We start from the raw sequence: 25,430 nt of genomic DNA on the forward strand, positions 1-25,430 counted from the left end.
GGGAAGTTAGGCACTTACCCAGAACACTCTCAGATCACAGCCCGGTGCTCCTCTCTCTAGAGCTCCCGAACTACACGCCACCTCCATTCAGTTGGAGATTTAATGCTAAAGCACTGATGGATCCTGTCTATGCAGATACCATTGGGAGTGCGATACAGGACTTTTTTGACAACAATGCGACTCCTACGACCGACTCGGGAGTACTATGGGAGGCTTGCAAGGCCACCATACGAGGAGTCTGCATAAGCACTAACGCAGGTATTCTAAAGGATATGCGACAACAGATACGAGCCAGGGAAGACAAGCTGAGACTTCTCGAACGGGAATATGAGAGCACACAGAATGTTCAGCTACTAGGGGACATTAGGAAAACACTGTCTGAATCCCAGAGCTTAGCGGACGACGAAACTAAATACATAACTAAAAGACAAGTGGCGAGGGCATACGGGGAGGGCGGCAGACCGGGCAGGCGCCTAGCGACTGCCATATGCGAGGGACGGGCCCCACAAAACATACAGGTGATTCGTGGGCGCCAAGGGGAGCGGCAATATGGTGAACAAGCAATATTAGGTGAATTTGTGGCTGCATACGGTGAACTCTATGCATCCAGGCCAACGGCCAATGAGACCGAAATCGCGGACTACCTCGAAGACGTGGCGATAGCGTGGCTGTCAGACTCACACCGCGAATACCTCTCCCAGCCTATCACGGTCGAGGAGGTCACTGAGGTTATTAAGTCACTGCCGAATGGCAAGACGCCGGGCCCCGATGGATTCACTGGCGAATTTTATAAGGCGTTTGCTGACCAACTAGCCCCACATTTGGTGGAAATGTATGGCAATGCTCATGAGCAACAACATTTACCGCCAACCCTGCGAGAGGCATTACTATTGGCGCTACCCAAGCCACAAAAGGACCCGGAACTTTGCGACTCTTACAGGCCGCTGTCCCTTATAAACGTGGACAACAAGATATTGGCAAAACTGCTTGCGGCCAGACTTAATCCGCTCATGCCCAGACTGGTCCTGCCTGACCAATCTGGATTCATACCGGAACGCTCCACGGCACACAACACGCGAACATTATTTGCACTCACGCACTATCTAACACCTGAGACGAAGGCGGCGGCGGTCTTTTTGGACGCGGCCAAAACCTTTGACTCTCTGGAATGGACTTATATGAGCAAGGTGCTGAGGAGGATGGGCTTCCCGCCCATGTTCCTCCAATGGATCAACTTATTATATGACGCACCTGTGGCACGGGTTAAGGTGAATAACTATATCTCAGGCCCCATTGACATTCGGAGAGGGACGAGGCAGGGTTGCCCCCTGTCCCCTCTCTTGTTCGCGCTGGCGCTGGAGCCCCTTGCGTGCACAATACGACAGGGGCACCATTACTCGGCACTGCAGTTCCCGCAACGGCCACTACACATCATTGTACGCAGACGATATGCTACTCTTTGTGAGGGACCCACAGGCCAATCTGAATCGGCTATTGAGGGAGTATATCAAATTCGCGCAGCAATCCGGGGTCATTATAAACTGGGCCAAGTCCATGATCATTCCACTGACCGACAGCACGCAACCACACCCAATGGACTATCCTCTGGAATGGAGGATGGACCCGATAAAATATTTGGGTGTGTGGTACCATAGGGACCCGGAAGTCGTGATCCGGACTAACTACGGGACGGTGATTGACGCACTAGACGCGAAGGTGGGGAGGTGGATCCAGCTGCCACTGTCGGTGGCTGACCGAATCGCTATTGTTAAAATGGTGGTGCTGCCGAAGTTACTCTATCTTTTCACTAACATCCCAATTCATCCTCCGGCGGAGGTGTTCCGACGGATCACCTCGCTGGTCCTTCGCCTTATCTGGGCGGGGAAGACGGCTAGGGTAGAGATGCGGACATTGACGCTGCCTTACAGTAGGGGGGGGTACGGGGTTCCTGACTTCTGTCTATACTATCTCTGCGCACAAGCACAGTATGCACATTTATGGTATCACAAGGTCCCGTTTCTCACCCACACTGCGATTGAAGAGGGGGATGCTATGCCGGTTCCACTGGAGGCGATTATCACCCATCGCAGGCCCCCTTTGCACATGAACGACATAAACACCATCGATGCCACGAACAAAGCGTGGCATACAATGGGCAGAAAAGCTAATAAACTGCCACTGTATGCCCCGGCACTCCGGCTTCAGTGGCACCCGGCGATATCGGTCACGCAAGAAAAAGTGGGACTGGAACTGCTGCGCCAAGTGGGCATTGACACCATGGGGGACTTGTACGAAGATGGGACCTTTAAAACGCTAGAAAACCTGACATTTATTAGTAACATGACTGCATTATTTCGCTTTAATTATCACAGACTGCAGAGGGCTATGAAGCAGCTGTACCCAACATACCCGCTGGAACCTCCGGAGCTAACCGCACTGCAGTGGCTGATCACCACACCTGCGAGAAAACACTTGGTGTCCACACTGTACATGAAGATGCAGGAGGACATAGCGGCAACCACGACTGCTTCCATGGCGAAGTGGAATGGCTGTCTGGACACTCCGCTAACGGAGGCTGAATGGACTACCACCTGTACTCTAACGGGCATGCTGACACCGAACGGCAATCTCCGCATTCTGCATTTCAAATACTTACACTAGACATACTACACACCGGCCAGGCTGCACCGATATGGGCTGCGGGAGGACTCTAGATGCGAGCGCTGTGGGGCAGACGGGGCAGATTTCATACACCTAGCCTGGTCATGTGAGGCAGTTGGAGAATACTGGGTGCAGGTGACGCAGAAGATTGGGGCTATGGTGGGCGGGGAAGTGCGATGCGAGGTCAAAACATGTTTGCTGGGGCTGCTGCCTGACTTTCGTGCCCTGAAACGCAAATTCTGTATGATTGCGCTACTAATGGCTAAAAGGAGGGTCTCGATATGTTGGAATGGCAGGCGCAGCCCGAAGCCCAAGGACTGGCTCACGGACTTAACATATTGTAGAGATACCCTGAAGACCTATGAAGAAGAACTTCCAGCTGGATCGCAACCCAGGGACTACTGGGTGTATCTAACCCAATATTTGCAACTGCAGCAACAGACTTAATAAGCGACTCGCACATGTGATAAATGGCGGTGGGTATGGGAGACTCCTGCTTAGGAAATGAATAGATAAAATTGGATGAAGGATGCTGTTGTGACGTGACCGCAATGTTATGATTGGTTTTTTTTTTTTGTGTTTGTACATAATTACAAATGCCAATAAACAAAAAAAACAAAAAACAACTTAAAGTACATAAACCAGAAACTTCAGATTCACATAGCAGTTTGGCAGCTGTCAGTTTGTAAAACAATCCTGTACATTGGGTATTAGGCGATAATTTGCAAGGGGGGACCCAAAATTTCGACAGCCTAGGGGCCTAAGCCTAATAGTTCCAATAGGAGGGTTCTATCCATTGATATATATGAAGGCACAACTATGAAGAAGAGTGCTAAACACCTGATACAAAATAAAGGAGCATAGCTTTCCTTTCAATCGGAAAACCCCAGCCAACAAGCATCTGTGCTGAAACCCCTCCACTACCACTCACTAAAGCAGAATTAACTACAAGATTCTGTGCAACATGCAGAAGGCATATTATGGAAAAGATCTCAAGCACTTTACATAAAGTGTTGCCCACTATAGACCCTGTTAGAGTCCTTCTGTCCACACTCGGCCTCAAATAGATTGCTAAACTGAAACAAGCATTTGCAATGCAATAGATATTGCATTACTGATAGTTTGAGGTATTGGCGTTGCAAATAATAATGCAACGCCAATAGCTCATACTTTCAGTAATGCGAGACCTAGTGCATTGCAAATGCTTGCGTAGTGAGGCAGGAACCAGCATTGTATGTCTCAGTGCAGTACCGCAAGCTGCTCCTAGAGATCCCTAGTGAACAAGGCACTGCCACTGCATGTCTCTGTGCAGTACCGCAAGTTGCTCCTCGAGGTCCCCAGTGAGCAAAGCATCAGCACTGCATGTCTTGGTGCAGTGCCTCAGGCTTCTCCTAGAGGTCCATAGTGAGCAAGGCACCAGCACGACATGTCTAGGTACATAACCGCAAACTGCTCCTAGAGGTCCCTAGTGAGCAAGGCATCAGCACTTCGCGTCTAGGTGCAGTAGCCCAAGCTGCTCCTAGAGATCCCTAGTTAGCAAGGCACCATCACTGCATGTCTACAAAGTTGGCGTTATCGGCATTATAAATGGCAATGTTTTTTACCTAGCCATGTTGCAGGGTTCAGTACCATATGTTGCCAAAAGAGTACCTCTTTTAATCACATATGGTACTGCACCCTGCAGAAGATATAGTAAATCCACCCTGCCCATAATACATTGCATGCAAGACAGTATTATGAGTACATGCAAATAGCTATGTCCATACATACAATTAGTAGTTTTAAAATGTGACAAAATAATTATTACATTAATTTCGAATTAGGGTGTACTCTGTGTGGAGCTGATGAAGGAAAATTTATAGATGGTCTCATATAAATGTGTGATGTTCTAGTGAGTGAACTAATCACTGCCAGCCTAGCTTAGGACCAAGTGTGTGTACTGCGTGAAGCCTTTTAAGAAAATAGTGGCTTAAGGCTGTAATTAAAACCTAGAGAGTAACAACACATGTAACGGGGGTGTCCTCATGGGAGGTTACAAAGGACAGGAGCCAATTAAAAAGATGGGCAGAAAGTGGGTGGAGCTTTATGCCCATATCCTGTATATGGTATGTCTCGAAGAGACAGCTCAAGCGCTGCCGAGGCGAAACCTAAAAATATAGTGGAAGGATATTAACAATAGCTACAAGAGAAACCTGACATAAATCTGATCACTAGCCTTGCGTTCAAGCAACCAACTTCACGTTGAGCAAAGAATCTATTTTAGAGACTAATTTATCTGACCACAACCCCTCTTTGCTTTAAACAATGAAGAAATACAAACATGCACTTAAGAGCACAAAGGACCCTGCAAACCACTTAGACGTTCCTCCTGCCATAACACATCTCCTGCCTTTTTACAGTCCACAGCACGTAAAGACAGAATATAGCAATCACTTTTGTGGATCATTGAACCAATGCATACTTGTGCCAAGGCAATTCACATAGAAACTCATAAGACATGCTGAACAGAAGAAGACAGTATGTTTAGTGTGTTACTAAAACATTCAGACAAATAAAGATCTAACCTTGTCTCTCAGGAAAGTCAACCCTGACACACAAAAGAAAGATGGCCCACATAGGCCATCTTAACCCCTTCCCCCCTCATGACGGAACCGTTCCGTCATGAGCCACGGTTGCCGTGTGCTCATGACGGAACGGTTCCGTCATGACACGCCCGTTTGCGGCCGCTCCGCCTACGCGGCGCTGTTTCCCCGCCTGTGCGGGGGGACAGCGCAAATGGGCGGAGTCATGACGGAACCGTTCCGTCATGAGCACAGCTCAACTGTGGCTCATGACGGAGCGGCTCCGTCATGAGCACAGGCCCACCGCGCTGCCCCCCTGCCCCCCCAGCGCTGCAGCGGAATGTCCGCAGCAGCGAAGGGGTTAAAGGATATTGAGTTAGAGCAGTAGCTAGTAAAAGGGCATACCCATGTGTGAAATGCTGGCTACATTAAATGCTAAAATTGTGTCTAGTAACACATGAAATAAAAATATGCCCATATTTAGTGTCTTCTGAATTAATAAGTCTGGGAGATGCTTACTTTCTTTTCTGTAAAGGAACGTAGACCCACTCAAACTAAGGTGCCTATATAAGTATGTTGACCAACATCTACACCGTTCTGCAAACCAGAACCAGATACTATACAGATTTAATGTGGTTAAAACATGCTAGTGAACAGAAAGCCCCCCAAAAATGTAAATAAGCCTTTAGTATTGAAGGACACAGATACCAGATCTCATTTGGAAAAACAATGTTAGTAGAGGAAGTGTGCAACATTAGTCAAATGTGGATAGGTCTTTACACCCACATTCAGTCTAAGCTATGCCCCTTACCTTGCCCCCCTCATCACAGCCCAAGCCAGGACGTAATTATAGCACTACTAGAACTTGCCCCAGTCACTTACCACATCCCTGAGCTACTATGCAACACCTCTCAAAACACTCATGTTTTGAAGAGGTAAGCCCCCAGTTAAGAACCATATTGGAAGCCACCATGTTCCATCAATGTCATACGAGATGAGAGATCACACTCATTTTCGGCCTAAATTATGTCTTCTGGAGACATCTTCCTGGGAGTCTTGGGGTTATACAGTTTGAGTTCTTCAATAAGGAACAACTAGCTGATTTTCCAAAACCTACACCATCTAAGCATCTAACAATCAATTCCACCCTTATGTTACGTATCAATAGGTTTGGAACAAAGTGTCATTGGCTTGGACTATGTTCAGACAGGTCACTGATAAGCCAACCCAGATATGCCATGCTTATCTCGTAGCCTACTCTGATTCATGGATGTCAAAATTACTTCGATGAAGGCCTTCACTGTATGCTGTCAATCAGACTTGGTGCATAGAACATATAACGGACTTTAAAACCAAAATATTTGCAATTTTAACTATCTCCCTCCCTCCCTCCCTCCCTCACCGTCTTGCTACTTACCAGTATGCTCATACCGATCCCTAGCAACCAGCTGTCACATAACACACTTGGGCACATCTTGTGCTGTTAAAATTCAATGCCTGGTCACCCACTTTAATTGTGCAATTGTTGCACCTTTATCAAACAAGCTACTCTACATCAAAAAAGTAAAGTCACGAATAAGCCTTTTTTCCACACCTCTGCATACTTTAATATCTATGACATAGCTTTTCTGAGGGGTCTACTTTCATGAAAGAAAGAGGATCCGGGGTATGTGTTGGAACTTTTAAGACACTGACAATAGCAAGAATCCAATATGGAAAGGCATCACTACATTGAGCAGAAATGGCGCTCTAGTCCCTAGCACCAGTTTGTCTGGAAAAAGATAGTATGCAGCTACAGGACAGAAGGCGCTTGCAACTCATTTGTGCGATAGGCTGATGTTATCGCTATGAGAAGAACCGTTTTCAGAGGCAAACAACACACAGGGCAGTGTGCACTGGATCAAATGGAGGTATACATCAAGTATGTGAGAACCAAATTAAGGTCTCGCTATGGCATTATAAAAGGTGTGGGTGGAAACATTTGGGGTAACCCTTTCAGACAAAACATCACAACAGATGTTTTAAACAATAACAGTTGATCTAGTAAATGTAGAAAATCCAACAAGGACGATAAACAACCTTTAACCGTGGCCACAGCAAGCCCCCTACTGGGCAAAAGATAGCACAATTAGCAAGACATCCTGCAATCTAACTAGCAGCAGTTCTATCTGCCAAGAGGTGCACCAATCCACAAACTTCTTCCACCATAAATGTTTTTTGTGGATGGACATCTGACCTCCAAGATAACATCCACTAACTAGGGAGGGAGGTTGAAAGCAGCCACTATTGCAGCTCAATATCCACACACTGAGTTGCAGGTTGTCAAGGCCTGGCAGCAGAACTCTGGGAGAATCTACTGACACAGCAGCATCACAAAGCAGCAGGCTGATCGGCGGACAGATGCTAATGGCCTGAAGTTCTGGGTCAAATACAAAGGTATGCAGTTCCTAGGGGACGTTGAAGGGTAGTGCGGGAGGTTGAAAAAAAGAAGGGAATGGGGTGTCAGGTGTTCAAAATCTAGAATGTGGACTGTGAAAGGAGTAGCTCCAATAAGGAGCACAGGCCCTCACACACCCCAGAGGGTGTCATGCTTCATCATAGCTCCTAGTTGGATCGGCGCTGCAATGCCCAACGGGCCCCACAGGCGGGCTCTTTGCCGGAGTTCTTCTCTGGTTGCCGACGTGAGTGGTATGGGGGCGTATGTGCATAGAGTAGAAATAGGGAACAAAAGTGCAAGTAAAAATAGCTAGGGGATTTCCAAAACCAATGTTATTCACTGGATTCCTCTGCTACTTTTAAAAACAACCGACTGTCAATATGCTGGACCTACCAAGCCCCTGTTCCTCTTGTTAGTGATAGTACTGAAGTTCTGGGTTACACACTCTTTTGGCCCAATCCAGAGTCACTAGGATTACTTTGGCCTGGTTGTTCCTGATCTCATTCAGATCTTTGGCCAGGAAAGGTAGAGGCAGGAAGTCATACGAGAGTCCTGAGCTCCACTCTAAGCTGAAAAAGTCTTCAAGTAAGTCACCTTAAGAACTCCAACGTGCAAAAGCTTGGACACTGCGTTCTTGGCAGTGGCAAAACGATAGAGCCAGGATTCTCCCCATTGTTAGAAGACGCCCTGTGCCACCTCTGAGAGTAAATTCCATTTATGTTCCAATGTATAAATCAGGGAGAGCACATCTTACGGCCATTTCTGACAACTGCTCTGAGTGTTTCAGCCATTCATGATCCAATAGGGAATGCTGGATGAGTTTGTCTGAGCTGGCATTCAAAGATCCTACAAGGTAGCTGGTTACGAGGGAGTACCCATGGCGTCTAAGCCAGTTCCAAAGGCATAGAACTTCCTCATACAAGATCCAGCACCCCACTCCACTATGTTGTTGCAGGATTCCATGATGGAATGTTGTCCGTGAGAACATTAACCAGCCTTCCCTTGTTGGACAGGAGGAAGGGCTTTAGTGCCAAGTGAATTTCCTGCAAAAACCAACAGATTATTGTGGAGGTAAGCTCAGCCCTGGAGGCCAGAATCCTCTGATGTCCACCTCTCCCAGATATCCTCCCGTCCCCTGCCCAGCAACAATCTATCCGTCAACTCTAGTTGGTGTATGGAAAAGGGCCGCCACCTCTCCAGCTGCGGTCGAGCAGCCACCATTGTAGGTCTTTCGCAGTCTCCTTTAAAACCTGGATGGAATCAGACAGGTTACCTCGGTGTTGAGCCCACTGAGACTTCAGAGTCCACTGTGGAGGATGGAGGTGGCGAGAAGGCCAAGAAGCCTCCGAGCCATTCTCACCAAGGCCCAGTATAGAGGCTTAAATATCAGGATTATAACCTGCATGTCCTGGACTCGTTAATTCAGTGGAAAGGCACAAAAAAGCAGCACATCCAAAACAAGTCTGATGAACAGAAGCCACTAAGGAGGAGTCAGGTGTGACTTTGGATCGAGAGCCCTAAAGATAGGAGGTTTGCCGCTCCTGGAGGTGATCTACCACTGACTGTTACAAGCCTTCTCTTTCGGCAGCCAGTCGTTGAGGTATGAGAAGACTGGTATTCCCCAACCTCCAAAAATGCAGAGATGTGCTGCAACTGCCATAGTTTTCATGAACACCTATGGGGTGCTGGTGAGGCTGAAGAGAAGCACAGAAAACTGAAAATGCATGTAATAATAATAAAGGGATCTTATCATGCGCAAACATAGCCCAATGGGCGTCAAGGCGCCTAATTCCAAATCCAGCTCATAACAAAGCCCCTGCAGCTCAACCTGTGTAAGCTCTAGAAAAGCACCACGTTTTTAGGGCCTTTTTAAACAGCGCTAGAGAGGGTAAGGTCTTCATCTCCATCGGCAAGATGTTCCAGAGTTGTGGAGCAACGACTGAAAAAGCCCTGGCTCCCCATCTGGTGAGCTTAAAACGAGGGACAACAAGTTGGAATAGTCCCGAAGAGCGCAAACACCTTGTGGGGTGGTAACGGGTAAGCAGGGAGCTGATAGCGCCTTTAGATCCATCCTCGAGTGCTCTATAGGTCAGACACAGAATTTTGAAATAAATTCTGTGCTGAATAGGCAGCCAATGGAGGTCTCTCCTCGCAGCAGTGGCAGAAGAGGCCCTGGAAAGATCCAGGACAAAACGTGCAGCAGCGTTCTGCACGATTTGCAGTCGATGTATGAGGCCCTTGTTGGATTCCATGTAGAGAGAGTTGCAATAGTCCAACCTGGAACCAACAAGGGCGACTGCAATCTGCTTGCGTGCTTGAAGAGACAGATAGCTGCGAATTCTGTTGAGCGTCCTGATCACGCCCCAGCAGGTCGAAACAGTCCGATTCACCTGTAAGGACATCGAGAGTGAAGTATCGAACACTACACCCAGATTTCTGGCAGATTGAGAGGGAGTGGGGCAGGTGCCAAGAGAGGAGGGCCACCACTCACTCGACCAGATATCTTGGTCCTTCCCAAAGATCAAGACCTCAGTCTTGTCGCCATTTAGCTTCAGGGAGTTGGTAACCATCCAATCTGCAACGTGTTGCATACAGGACCTGAAGCTAAAGGCAGATGTTATGACAGAGGACTGAGTGAGTGAGACCATGATCTGGGTGTCATCGGCGTATGATACCATCTCCATCCCCTGCGATCTTACTAGCCTAGCAAGGGGGGCCACGTAGATGTTGAACAGGGTCGGACTTAATGCCGACCCCTGTGGCACCCCACATTGCAAAGACTTTGCTGGGGAGAGGTGGTTGCCGAGCATCACTCTCTGTTCCCTATCAAGGAGAAAGGAGTTGAGGAGACTCAGGGCCGAGCCAGTGACACCTGCCTCCCTAAGCCGAGATGTTAGAATGGCAGGAGACAGAGTGTCGAATGCGGCTGTGAGGTCCAATAGCACAAGAACAGTAGTTTGTCCAGCATCAACCTTGCGTCGGATGTTGTCGACTACAGAGGTAAGGGCAGATTCTGTGCTATGATGTTTTCGAAATCCATGCTGGGTAATGTCAAGATACTCCGAAGCTTCAAGAAAAGAGGATAAATGGCGATTCAGGTGTGCTTCTAGAATTTTAGCAGGTGCAGGGAGCAGAGAGATGGGTCTAAAATTTTTCAAGAGGCCGGGATCGAGTGAAGGCTTCTTAAGGAGCGGCTTCACAATGGCCTTCTTCCATATTGATGGAAAAGTACCTTGAACAATTGCCTTGTTCATCACCTCAAGTAGGGGAGGAAAGAGGCTGTTCCTACACTCTTTTAGCTTTTTGAGAGGCAATGGATCTAGTGGAGAGGAGGATTTCGTCTTGTCTAGAAGAAGATTCAATCCCTCCAGAGACATAGAAGGAAAAACAGAAAGGAGGCTGGAAGGGACTATATCCAGTGTCTCAAAAGAACTTATGCCTGGAGGGAGATTTTCAGCCAAGGAGAGACGTTGTACTTCCAAGGAAGTATGAATATCAAGGATTTTTGTATGAAAAAAGTCTGCAATGTCGTCACAAAGACGTTGAGAGCTGACTACGGGATCTGGAAGTTGGAGGGAGCACAGCGAGTCAGCAATTTTAAAAAGCTCCCTAGAGGAGGTGAGTGAACTGGTAAGGTTGGAGAAGTATTCCTGCTTCTCCATTATCACTTTCTGCTTATACTCCCGTAGAGCAGACTTGTGGGCCTCCCTATCCATGGGATCCCAGGATTTCCTCCATCTCCTCTCACTGCTTCTGCAACCCTGTCTTAATACTCTAAGATGGTCCGAGAACCATGGCGCTGATGGTTTCCGCCGGGCTACATATCGCAGGGATGCAGGGGCAAGTTTTTCTACTGCATTAGTGATGGAATCCTGCAGATCTTGTGCTGCCTCATCCGCGTCTTTTAGGGAGAGAGCCTCTGGTGTAGGAACAAAAGGAGCAAAAGCCTCATTCGTAAGGTTTCTAAAATTTCTTCTAGAAACGAAAGGGGTAGTCCCTTTCTTAGTCGAATGAGAAGTAGAAAAGGCTAACTGCAGAGGAACCGCAAGATGATCTGTCCACACCAACGGTAAAGGTGTGCCGCTGGAGAGTCTTAGATCATTAGAGAAAACCCCATCAAGGATGTGACCTGCTATGTGAGTAGCATTGGTAACAAGCTGAATGAGATCACAAGCTCCGAGTGATTCAACCAATGATATAGTATCCTTAGAGTGAACCTCATCGAGATGGAAATTGAGGTCACCTAAAATGGTGAAGGAGGGCTTTCCGAAGTAAGGTTCAAGGATTCTCAATATGTCCGAGGCAAAATTAGCTCTGTGACCAGGCGGCCTGTAGGTCAGTATACCCGTAAAAGAGACTGAAGGGGCACATGTAATACAGAAGTATAGAGCTTCAAAGCGATCTTGGGGCGAGGAAAGTGGATTAACCGTACATAGCAGGGAGGATTTAAAAAGAATGGCAATGCCTCCTCCTCTACGTTTAGGTCTATCATGCCTATGTAAGGAGTAGCCCTCAGGAATGGCTAGAAGAAGGTCATGACCCGAGGAGTCAGTGGCCCAGGTCTCTGTGATAAAAACCCAGTCTGGCTGCCTTTCGTCCACAAAATCGTGGAAGGCAAGATTATGTTTGATTAGCGAGCGCACATTTAATAGAAACCCAGTGTTATGAAAAGCTGTGGACCTAGAGGAAGAAGAACAGAAGCTAGTAGAACAGGTGACAAGGGGATGGAAAGAGGAAGAGCAGGCCGTACAGCGGCGAGAATGTAATAACCCCAGCGGAGTAAAACAATGTAGAGAGGGGCATGTGGGAGGTCTGAGAGCCAAAAGCGCAGATGAAGAATAACGCATAAATGTCTTACCAGGGAGCGAAGGTACGAAAACCGGGTCCAGCCCGACCTGCAGCCCGTCCTCAGCGCGGACGGGCGCAGACGGGCTGAACTCTGGCGTAACTCCGGCGGAAGACCGGCGACCCCGCTGCGCGATGACGCTGCGCGTCTGCATGACTGCAATATATGGAGGTCGAGCCTCCTAGATGAAGACTAGAGCGCGAAATGGATCGCTCCTCACGCAAGATGGCCGCCACCGTGACAAGGGCGAGGGACCCGCAAAAAATGCGGTGAGATAGTCCAATTAGAGTGCAAGTTGAGGTGACAGCAGTGCAGGTAAGCAAGGGCAATTATTAAAAACAGGGAATACTTTAAAAACGAAAACGAACCAAATATGCAAAACGGGGGTTTAAAAACAGCAGTAGCTGTACACTGGTCGAGCGCTGCACGCTAATGCGCTGAGCTGCACGCTAATGAGCTAAGCTGGTAGTCAAGGGTGATTATTAAGAGCAGGGAATACAATAAAAACGAAAACAAACCAAAGTACACAAAACGGGGGTTTAAAAGCAGCAGTGGCTGTACACTGGTCAAGCGCTGCACGCTAATGCGCTAAGCTGGAGTAAGTGTGGTCCATCTTCAACTAATGCCTATGGGGCTGCAGGACGGGGATGTAGAAATAATCGTCCTGCAAATCCAATGCTACCATCCAGTCACCTGGGCCCAGGGCATATAGAACTTGGGCCACTGTAAGCATCTTGAACTTGTCCTCCTTAGGAATTAGGTTGAGAGGATAAAGATCTAAAATAGGACGAAGGCCTCTGTCTTTCTGCACCAAAAATAACGGGAATACCATCTAGTTGCTATTTCTGGTGCCAGGACCCTCTCAATGCGTCCTTTGGCCAAAATAGCTTCCATGTCTTTCTGAAGGATAGACAAATGGTCCTCTAAAAGATGGTCTGTAATGGGAGGTATATCTAGAGGATCGGCCAAGAATGATAAGGCGTATTGGTATCCTTGTCGGACAATCAGGAGCAGCCGCGGATCTGAGGTGATTCTATGCCACCCTTGAAGAAAATGTTAATTCCTGCCTCCAGCTGGGTGGCCACTTTTCAAGGGGAGCAGTTAATGCAATTTTGTGACTGGGGCGGAGGGGCGGATTAATGTGCAGTGTTCTGTCCATGAGGACTTAAGCACAGTCAGCTTCATCCCGACCCCGAAACCAAAAGAGCTGGGGGAATTGGAGGGGTCTGTTATGGTGGTCCTTGATGTTGCTTTTTATTGAAAAACCCTTCTGAAGCCTCAAAATAAGAGAACTGTTGAGGATACTGCTCCATGGGCATAGAAAGACCAAGACAGTGGGCCAACGCCTTGCTTTCCTTGTAGCACACTAGTGCAAAGTCTGCTTTATCCCCAAAAAGACAAGTCTCGTCAAATGGCATACCCATCTGAGATGCCTGGACGTCACCTTGTGGATTACATCTAGGTGCGATGCCTAAACACCATGCTGGTACCAAATACCTTGCCCAAGCAGTCGGTAGTGTCCAATCCTGATCTAAGGACATACATCGCCACATCCTGCCTATCCTGTATAATTTGTACCAGGTTCGCTGTGTATTCCTCTGGGACTGTCGGCAAGTTCTCGCCAACCATGTCCCTCAATGCATGTGAGTAATATTTTAGGAGACAGCAGGCACTGACTGATCTTAAGACCAGACTGGTGAAAGAGAACATCTGTTTTCCAAAACCCTCCATACATTTGGACTTCCTAACTGGAGTGGTAGTGGAAATGATTACATCTGCTGGTGGACGCCAGGACCAGGCATAAACCTTCTGGCATAAGGTGTTGCAACAGAAAGGCTGGATCTCCCAATGCGAGTATAAGTCGCCTCGCTACTTGCCTTTTTACAGGCAGGTAGGAACAGGGTTTTTGACCATGCACCCGAAAACATATCAGTTAGTGTTTCACTGAATGGTAAGAGTGGTTCAGAGGAAGTCTTCAAGGCTTCAGTGAACTTGTTGATTTAATTTACACAGAAAATAATTGGAGATGAAGAACTTACACTGCACAGCGGAAAACCACTGCAAAGGAGGTGGAATCTTCACTAGGGAGACCAGAACTGGAATTCAACTCAATGTTAGAGGAAGTATCCAGCCCACTGACTTCCTGTAGACCCATATAGAAATGTTCATCACCATAGGTTTAGACATTATCTTGATAATCATCATGGCCATGTTGGCTATAGTCTGAATCGGAGTCAAAGAAGTTAGGAAGAGAATATTTGTTCTGAGGTAATGTTAGCTCTACTCAAGTCTGAAAGAGGCTGTGTCGATGGAGGCAATATTGGTGGTATAGGCGACTACAGTCAAGGGTGTGTTGGGTTCTGTTCTGTGTTCGATAAAACAATAAGCGCTTCCTCTCACATTGGGAGTCACTTTGACGCAGAAGGGACGGGTGTGGGTTTTGGTGCCAGAACAGGCTTGTGCCATCGAGTTGGGATAGATCCCTATGCGGAGTTGGGAGACATCAAGGATTGATCTGCTAGCGGTAACTCGACTGGAGACCCCCTCAGATCTGCGGAACCAAAGGCGAACCAGACAGTACCAGTGGGATGCCCAAGATAAACAACGCGGCCTCCTTGAAAGCTTCCACCTGCTGCAACATTGCCGACAACCCTGGAAACTAAGGTCACATTAGGACAAGTTGGGGAAATCGGGAGGCCAAGATCAAGTGGCACCTTTTAGTCCACGTGGCTTCTCAGAATGAGAGCGGCAGGACATGGAAGAGTCCCACTGCGCATTCTTTTTTTTTATAAACAAATTTTTATTTTCGGCATCAAGGACAATGTCAAGGATGATACACAACAGTGCATTGAACACGGCATCAGTAACATCAATCAGGGAAGCATTGACAAGCAGATGTAAAGACCCCCCCTCCACCCCCATCCCCCGCCCCCCGCACCGCCACTCCTCAAACTATGCCCCCCAGCCATTTCCCCCATATCTTGCGGAATTTTTTGGGGCAGCCCCGGGCAGCGTATAACGACCGCTCCTGGGCCGCACACCAATCCACCCCTCTACTCCAAGTAGCCCTTCTAGGTGGGTCTGGCTGTGACCACACGGCCGCTATATCCCTCTTAGCTACCATTAGGGCAGTAGTGATAAAATACTTGTCGTTACGGGACCCATCCAGCCCGTCCGTGATGCCCAGCAGAGCCATTTTAGGCTCATGGGGGACCTCCCATCCCAGGACCTCCGCTAGGTCGGTCTCAATCGCTGCCCAGTAGTCCTCCAGGCGGGAGCAAGACCACACCATATGGAAGAAATCCGCCGGAGCCACCCCACAGCGAGCGCAGGAGGCGTCCACGCGGAGGCCCGCCCGGTAGAGGCGGTCCGGAGTCAGGTAAGCGGCGTGGAGGTAATAGAGCTGGATGAGCCGCAGCCTAGCGGAGGTGGTAAGCGATCGAGGGGCCATAAGGGCGTCCCTCCAATCCGCGTCATCTAGGGGTCCCACCCAGACCTCCCATCGCTGCCTCAGTCCAGTCTACCGGGGTATTGTTAATCAGGGATTTGTAAATGCGGGATATTCCACCCTTCCCCAGGCACCCCAACATCACCTGAGCTTCAGGTGGGCTATGAGAAGGCAATCTTGAGTCGAGAGGGACGTGGGCCCGAACTGCATGGCGTAGCTGAAGGTAGCGATAGAATTGGGAAGACTGCAGCGAGAAGCGGGTCTGAAGCTCCTGGAAGGAACACATGTGGCTCCCCCGCCATATATCGCCTAGAGTGGAGATCCCTAGGAGATCCCATTGCCGAAAACCCGCCAGTCCCACCACCTCCCGAAGCCATGTCCCGTGCCACAGCGGTGTGAGCCGTGTTTTCGTCCCCGACCATCGAGTGTGCCTCAGAGCTGCACGCCACGCGAGAAAAGGGGCCCGCACGACGCCAGGGAGCAACAGGGGGACCGATGCATAGAGCATGTTTTGGATAGAGGAGAATCCGAGGCATTGCACCTCGAGGCGGTAGGCCGGATCGCCCCATCCACTTGAGAACCAGTCGTGGATCACCAGCAGCTGGGTGGCCAAGTAATATAGATATAGGTTAGTCATGCTCAGGCCGCCGTCGTAGGAGGGGACCCTGCAGCGATCTAAGGCCAGCCGGGGCCTGCCGCCGCCCCAGAGGAATTTGACCACCATCTTATCCAGTTCCCGGAACCACGGGCGCGGAAAGGGGCACGGGGTGTTTTGTAGCATGTACAGAAACTTGGGGCGGATCATCATCTTATAAAGGGCGACTCTCCCCAACGGATTCAATGGGAGTGTCTGCCACCGGAGCATATCTGATCTGGTTTTGTTGACTATGGGAGCCACATTGAGGGCCCAGCAGAGTTCCGGAAGGAGGGTGACCCAGATCCCCAGGTATTTAAAGGAGAGTCTCCGGAGGGGAATGTCCGATTGCCAGTCGAAACAGTCCAGTGACGGGTGTAGCGGGACTAGAGCGGATTTTTTAGGGTTCAGGTGAACATCCGACGCTTGGCCAAACCGACGGAGGATCCAGCGGACCCGGGGCCACGAGGTCGCTGGATCAGAGAGATAGAGGAGGACGTCGTCCGCATACAGGGCGATCTTATCGGGGGTCATACCTGGCCAGTCCCACCCGCGAAGAGCGGGATACGAGCGAATCAAGACCGCCAGGGGCTCCATGGCCAGAGCGAAAAGGAGGGGCGAGAGCGGGCATCCCTGGCGCGTTCCTCGACCTATGGGAAACGGGCGGGATAGAGCTCCGTTGACTAAAACACGGGCCCGCGGGCTCGCGTATAGGACCGCAACCATGGCACGGAACTGGGGGCCGAAGCCCATATGCTCCAGGACCTCGCCCAGGTACTCCCACCCCACTGAGTCGAAGGCCTTTTCAAAGTCGACCAGCAGGAGGGCCAGATAGGGGGAAAGGCGGCTGCGGTGCGCTAGAGCGAGGTGCAGGCGCCGCAGGCAGTGTCTGGTCCCCCGTTCCGGCATGAATCCACATTGGTCCGGGTGGACCAGGGAGGCAAGAGATGGGCGCAGCCGCTGCGCGAGGACCGTGGCATAGATTTTGAGCTCGGTGTTGATAAGGGATATCGGTCGGTAGTCCGAGCAGGACTCTGAAGGGGGCTGCGTCTTAGGGAGGACAACTATGGTTGCTGTGTCCGTCTCGGGCCGGAACGAACCCTTCTCCACCGCGTCCGCAAACAGGTCCAGAAGCCTCGGGGCCAGAGTCTCCTGATAGTGAGCGTAGTATTCCTGAGGGAACCCATCAGGTCCCGGGGTTTTCCCGGGCGCCAGGCGGCTGATCGCGGCCTCGATCTCCTGCAGCTCGATAGGTGAATCGAGGGTCTCCGAAACCTCGGGCAGCAGCCGCTTGAGCACCGCTCCATTAGTCCCCAGCAACTCCTCCAGGGAGAGCGTGGACGGCCGGCGTCGGTACAGCCGGGAGTAATAGCCAGCGAACGCCTGGGCCATCGCCACCGAGGCTGTGTGGAGGCCGCCCGCAGAGTCTGCGATGGCTGGAATAATCCTGCCTGCCCGAGGGTAAGTGGCCAGCCGGTGGAGAAGAGTGACGTTTTTGTCCCCCCAGCCGTATACCCGGGCCACCGAGGAGCGCCACAACGTCTTTGCCGCCTCCAGGGAGTGTAGGCAAATTTCTTCCCGCAGGAAGGCCAAGCGACGCGACCGGGTGCTGTCTCCCAACTCCCCCAGGTTGCTCTCCAGTTCCAAGGCTTGAGCTTCGCAATCCGCGAGTTTCTGAGAGTGAGCTCGCCGTTGCCGTTGCAGATGCCCCTTAGCGGCCCCCCGAATAGTCGCCTTGCCGGCCTCCCACAGGACAGCAGGGGAGGAGACGGAGCCCGCGTTGTGAGAGTAATAATCGGCTATCTCGCCACCGATCACCCTCCGAAAAGCCTTGTCGTGGAGGAACCAAGCGTTCAAACGCCACATTGGACGGGCAGAGAGGGGGGGGGCCAAGAGCCAGGAGCACCGGCGAGTGGTCCGAGAGGCCCCTCGGGAGAATGCGCGCATCCTGCACTCCGGCACAGTCGGTAGATGGGACGAAGATGAGGTCGATCCGGGCATGGGAGTGATGTGCCGCCGACGTGTGGGTGTACTGGCGAGCCCGCGGGTGCCAGATCCTCCAAACATCACAGAGGCCCTGAGATTCGGCCCAGGTCGAAAGCTGCTTTGCCCGAGCGACGCGGGCCAGGGATACCGGACCTGTCGAGTCCAGATGGGGCGCGTAGACCGCATTAAAATCCCCGCCGAGGATGAGAGAACCCGCCGGAAGCTTCGGGAGGAGGTCCCCGGTGTAAGAGAGGGCCGACGACAGGAGGGAGGGAGCCGCGTAGAGGGACATCAGGGTGAGGGGTCGCCCTTCCAGAGTACCACATACCACCACCACCATGCCCAGGGGGTCCAAGTGCACCTGGGTCAGGACGAAGGGAAAGGATTTGCGGAGCAGGATAGCTACCCCTCGGGACCCCCGCGCAAAACCGGAGTGCCACACCCTGTCATAACCATAGCGGGACAGAAAAGGACAGTTATTGCCCAGAAGGTGAGTCTCTTGGAGGAGGAGCACATCAATCTCCGCGTGTTGCGCATATTTGAGGACCGCCATGCGCTTAAAACGGTCTAGAAGACCACTAACGTTCCAGGACAGTACACGCACGGCGGCCCTAGGAACAGGTGGGTCAGCCATAGTCCAGGACAGAAGAGGGGGCCATTGGAGGCGCGGCTGGGCACGCCCCTACAAGGAAGGGACAGCAGGACATCGGGCAGAAGAGCAGGTCAAAGAGTACAAGATGCCTTGGCACAACAACAAAGAAGGAGTAACCCCCACCAACAAAACCTTCCCCATGAGGAAGAAACAACCCCAAACCAACCCCAAACCCCCACCCCCCACCCTATACTTCGAAAACAGAAGCATCTGTCGCCCGAACCAAGTGAAAGAACCACCAAGCTAGAACGCTCGGGCTTGAGCACTAGTGGACCCCTGGTACAACGGAAATCAAGCCCGATTCACCTGCCCTGGCCAAGAGCAACATTAACAGCGGAGCACTCCAGCCCCCGCCCGGGCACCCAACACCCTCCCCCCCCAAAGAAACACAGAGTCAAATGGCAGGACTGCGAGAGAGGTCTGAAGTATCCACCAAGTCAGCCAAGTGGGTCGCAGGGCCCGTAAGCCGGGGCGACACGGCCCGTCACCCGTCAGCCGCGGGACTGGCGGGCGCAGTCGAGGAGGCAGAAGATGCACTCGACCCCCGGCGCGGCCGTCCCCCAGAGCGCGTGGTGATCACCTACTCCGCCGTGCGCTCCCGGGGTAACGTGCGGTGCCGCCGGCGGGTCTTCGATGTCCGGGGCCTCCCCCGTCCCCCCTGCACACCCGCAGGCGAGCCGCGCTTAGAGCGGTGCAGAGGATGCTCTTCCGTCAGCCAGGACCAGGCCGCTCGTGGCGTGTCGAAGAACAATGTCTTGTGCTGGAAGATGACCCGGAGGCGGGCCGGAAACTGAAGCTGGTACTGGAGGCCCAGAGAACGCATCTTCTGCTTCACTTCAGTGTAGGAGCGGCGCAGTTCTTGAACTTCGCGAGTGTAGTCCGGGAAGATCATAATTTTGTGGTTTTGGTAGTGGAGGGTGTCAGTGCGCCGGGCCTCGCGGAGAATGGCGTCTCTGTCTCTGAAATTCAAGAGCTTGAGGATGAATGGCCGGGGGGGCGCCCCAGGGGGCCTGGGGGCCAGGGCGCGATGAGCCCTCTCCACCACGAACGAAGCAGAGAGGCTGTCCGCCGGCATCCAGGATCGGAACCAGCGTTCCATAAAGTCATCCACCCGGCCCGATTCGACCCCCTCCGGGAAACCCACCAGGCGCCGAGCGTGGTTTTCTGCATCTTCGACCCGGCGATGTAGCTCCTTAGAGTGGGTGGTCAGCTCCCGAACCTGGTCTTGGAGATGGCGGATGTCATCCTCCGCGGTGGATAATCTGGATTCGGCTTCCGAGATGCGGGTGGTGGCATTCCGCAGGTCCTGCCGGAGGAGAGCAACATCCACCTTGACCTCTCCCACCATGCCTTCAAGGGATGCACGGGATGAGTTGATGGCCTGCAGGATGGCAGCCAGGTCCGCAGCGGGGGCCGGGGCCGGTTCGCCAGTGGGGCCGGACCCCTTCTCAGAGGTCGTGAATTTGTCCATCCTGGTTTGGGTGGCCCCGGACGCCGGCTTGGTGGCCCTGTCGTTACCCATGGCGGGGGCGGCGTTCAGCAAAGCCGGGCAACAGGATGAAGACCCCCCCGCGGAATGAGGACGAGTGCCCGGGCTGAAGCGGAAGCAGAAGGAGGAACGGCCGGGGGGTCTCGCAGTGAGAAGTGGAGGGGCACCGCCCGCCCCAGCGGTCCAGCGGTCAAGCCCCAGCGGGACTCCCAGCGGGACAGCCGATCTGACCCCCGGCCACAGTCTCGCCCGTTGCCGACAAGGTGAGGGCCAAGGTCCCGGGCCCTTAGAGATTCTCCCGAGTGCCCCGCAGCTGAGAACCTCCAGGCCTCGACTCCTGCGCACAGTCCACCTCTCCGGGGCTGCGCCTCACCGGTATGGTCCCCCCACAGCCCCAGGGGGGGGCAAGTCGTCACTCGGCGGGTCTCTTCGGCCGGGGCCCAAAGCGATGGGAGGGGGGGGGGGAAGGAACGGCACACACGCCCCCCCGACCGCCGATGTGCGGCCCGAGTCAAGAAGGGCGCCTCTGCGCCCGGAATCCAGCAGGCGACCTCGGGCCCGTAGGACCAGTGCAGCACTGCAGCCAGGGGGAAGAGGGAGAGGGGGGGGGAGCTGGGGGCCCGAGCCCCCGGCTGCCGATGTACAGCCCGATGGGGGGGGTCTCCCCTCCGCGCCCGGTCTCAGACGGTCCCACGCAGCCGCATTCACCACCCGCCCCACAGCTTCAGTCCACTCAGGGGGGGGGGGGGGGGGGCTGCAAAGGTAGGACTGCTTACTTCTTTCTGCTGTCATCTTTTACAGGGGGTCGTCGCCCCACTCCCGGGTCTCAGCGATGTGCCAGTGGGGGAGGGCCGCACCCCCCCCCCCCGGTGCCGCCAGGACCCGCGGAAGCCTCGCGGCCGCCCTCACCTCGGCCTCTGCAGGATCCGGCCTGTGCCCCTCGTGGGCGCCGCGGGCTCAATTGCTCAGCGCGGCCGGGCCAGAGCTCCGCGGCCGCCACCATCTGCCACCGGTCAGGATCCGCGATGTCCGAGCGGGTCCCGCAATGTCTGTGGCGCCCCCGGATCAGGCCCGGGACAGCCGGGCAGCTCCCCAGGTCACCGCCACCCAGAGCGCGCCGGCCAGGGCAGGGCAGGAGGGAGTTAAGAGGATCAGCGGGGACCGGCGCCGGGAGCCTCACGGAAAGGCGTCCATGACGGGCAGGCGCCACCTAGCGCTCCCCCACTGCGCATTCTTATGCTTCTTTCTTATGCTTCTTTCTTTACTTGTACGTGCAAGATGACCTGAAGTAGAAATATTATCTATAGAGGGTACATCCCTGAGAGCAGGAGACTTCGAACAGTTGTCCTTCACTTTCAGACGATTTCCACTGTTAAATCAAGGCTTAAACAGAAAGTATGGATATGCAAATTCTTACTAGAAAATATAAACGTTTGAGGGTCAGAGATTCCTTTGTCCACATCATTAAGTTGTACAATAGTTTGATAAAGACGTAATAAAAGATTTTGATTTTCTTATTTAATGACAATCTGGTTAAGAAATTAAACATTTAAAAATATGTTCAATACAATATGAACACGGTCTGTCTACATCCTACTACTTTTGAACAATAAAAGAAACTTACAGTTACATATGGAGAGATAGTGAAGTTGCCTACTGATAGTTTTAGTTCATCTAAAGACTGCATTGTGTGCGAATATCCATTGTTATCTGTAACCGGCTTGATTTCGACATGAAACTTCTTTGGTTCTTCATCCCCAGATTCAGAGTCACTGGATGAGTAGAAATTGTTCCCTTTTATATGTTTGTTACAGTTAAGGATATTGGTTTAGCAAAACAGTAAAATCATGATTTCAATGGGAAAGCATCACTCTCCCTGTTCAAAACATCATCAAACAGGTTTTTCAAAATTATCTCGGGCATCAATTTCTTGGGTTTTAATCAGTAGGGTGGGACATATGAAACATAATCTGCCCCAATGCAGCATTATGAGTGGCAGCACTCTGCATTTTCAGTCACCACAATCTTGCTGTCACATATCAATAACCTGGTAGGTTTTTAAACAAATTTGTGGAATGAAAACAACTTCTAATTTCTACAATTATATTTTTCTCTCGATGGACCCCTAGATAAGATATACCAGAGCCAAGCTAAAGCATAACAAAAAAAGTTACAATTCAAGTAGGCATTTTTCTGGAAATATTTTTATATTTTCTCATCTGCCGCCATTCAGTGCTCTGGAAACCTTTCCCATAGCGAGGCAACAGAAACACGTATTTTTACCCTAAGGGTAAACTATCTTTTCACGTGATGATATAGGTAACACATGCACCTACCACCCTTAGTTCATCAAAATACCCCTGGACTATTAATCAAAAGGCTTTAGACAACCCTAAGAGAAAAACAGAGAAGGTACTTGGGAAGCTGCAAAAGGATACAGATAACAGAGAGAAAGATTCTTAATTCAAAAAGCATGAGCACTGTCTTGCTGCAGATTCTTAATCACCTGAAAGAGTGCTCCAATTCTGGATGGTGTGAAGAGGGTGAACCGGAGGAAATAACCCAAGTGAATTATGAACCACCAAACAAGCAAGCAAACTCAGTCTTGGCTAAAAGAAATAGAAATAACAGGGCCTTACCTATACTTTGGATCTGAGATGTATGTAATTAATAAAGTTGTACACAGCAGACCGACAATCTTGTAAACCGTGGAAAGGCTTTTAGAAACTGCAGAGAGAAAGCGCTGCCTTAGTCATGTCGGGAACCTCAATGGAGATAAACACAGTGGAACGTGCGTCTTCAAGCAAGGTAGGAGGAATCCATCCCCAACTACTAAGATGTCCAATTACCAAAATGATGGCTGATCTAGTGTTCGTTGGACCAACAGAAAACTCAGAACAGATTGCATTGTTTTGCAACTGCCGTTAGCATCAAGCAGAACACGAAGTTACTGACAACCTGAAAGCTCTCTCATTAAACAAGCATTTGCAATGCAATAGGTCTCGCATTTGCGAGAATTTGAGCAATTGGCATTGTAAATGACGATGCCTTTTTATTTACGTATTGGTTTTTCAAACATGAATAAAAGGCATCGTCATTTACAATTACAATCGCTTAAACTCTCGCGAGACTTATTGCATTGCAAATGCTTGTTTTGATTTGCAGTACCTCCGCACCAATACTTCCAGCGCCTATGCTTATAGGAGCCAAGATTGACTCTAAGCAGAGAAATCAATAAAAGCAGCTGGAAACAATGTCTTTGCCACTTTTGACCTTAAATCTGTTTTGAGCAGCAAGCGTAATTCATTCCTCAAGCAAGCAATCTCCACCCCTAGGCCAGACAGCAGTCAGTCACCACGTGTGATAGCCACGAGTAATCACCCTACCTCTCTCCAGACAGTTACTCCTCATCCATTATTTAAAAGCGTTCTAGGAGAGTGAACTAACTCGAAAACATAGCTTTATAAAATGAGCTTTACCTGCCAGTGGTGGTCTCTAAAGGGGAAATTCTTGCTGGATTTGTTCCTGTGAAGTCGACTTTGGAACAGAACGAGAAAACTTGCAATGTATTTATTCATTGTTTTATGCAACCTCCCTCCACAACACTGATCTTTCTAGCACCATCGTTCCGACCAAGTTGAGTTAACATTGCAAGTCAGAGTTCTTTAAATAATTGAGGGGATACTCATAAGTTGTATGACAAGTGCGTACAAAGTGCCAAACATGCGCCATCACTGTCTTTTTTATCCTCCCTTCAAGTATTTAATGTATAACTGGTTTCACAACATTAAAAAAAATATTGTAAATGATCAAGTTTCGGCAGTACCGGTAAGTAGAGTCATGGAAATAAATAATATTTTATCTCTCCCTGCATTGTATTGCTTTGCTGAACAACTTGGTGTTGATTGTGCCCTAAAATTAGGACAGACGAGTAACTTTTTAGGTCTTGCCTACGCAGCGCGCATGCGCTGATTAGGAGGAGACCTTTAGTAATCGATTTTGGCCTAAAAACGTTCACACGTTGCATTGCTTTCAATGGCAACGCGTGCATGTTTGGCGATTCCCTCACAGGAGCGAGCTTTAAAACCATCTGTTTGTAATTAACAGATGGTTCCTGCTCGCTCCTGCAAGGGAAACAGGCGCAGGCCCCCTCCAGTCTCCCCTTCCACCTGCTGCCTCCTCCTATTTCAGCGTGAGGCGCGTGCGCTTGTCTTGATTGGCAAAAGATACACAGCTGACGCCCAGCTAGGTACCAATTTAGCCACTGCTTAATTTGTGCCGGTGGAAGGGAAGGCCGTGCAATTTCTGTTTTTGCTTTTCATTCTCTGGAGGAATTGGCAACTACGACTATTCCAGGGGCTGTGGAGTTGTTCGCCTAAGTCTTTGCAAACGACGGTTCAGGGAATAGACTCTCTTGTGAGTCTGACACCCGCGCACCGCGAAGTGGGCTTACCAGAAGCCCATGGCAGCCCACCGGAACATCGAGCTAGAGCACTTCAAGGAGCGGGACCGCCGGTAGCGGCAGTCATGGCGCGGAGCGGCGGGCTCAAGCACGGGTTCGGGCCAGAGCCGGAATGGGCTGGTGCCCGGCGCACAGCGCCCACTGCAGCTTCTACCGCATGTGCACCCTGCAGGCGCTCAACTCAGAGAAGAAGGCCAAGAAGGTGTGCTTCTACCGCAATGGGGACCGCTACTTCAAGGGCCTGGTCTACGCCA

General features: G+C 50.9%; 1 protein-coding gene across 3 annotated transcripts in view; it reads right to left on the bottom strand.

Annotated features, from left to right (window-relative positions):
- The window catches only part of FCHO2 (FCH and mu domain containing endocytic adaptor 2), a 1,031,922-nt gene that overhangs the window by 429,321 nt on the left and 577,171 nt on the right, over positions 1-25,430 (bottom strand). For 2 of the 3 annotated variants that reach the window (XM_085632342.1, XM_085632344.1), the window contains one exon: positions 22,339-22,513. In XM_085632342.1, the coding sequence (XP_085488468.1) occupies positions 22,339-22,513 (175 nt within the window). Of the gene's footprint in view, positions 1-22,338; positions 22,518-25,430 lie in introns of all 3 variants that reach the window. The other variant, XM_085632343.1, reaches the window with a different exon arrangement.

This window comes from Triturus cristatus, chromosome 2_1, assembly GCF_964204655.1.
Source record: "Triturus cristatus chromosome 2_1, aTriCri1.1, whole genome shotgun sequence".
Lineage (NCBI taxonomy): Eukaryota > Metazoa > Chordata > Amphibia > Caudata > Salamandridae > Triturus > Triturus cristatus.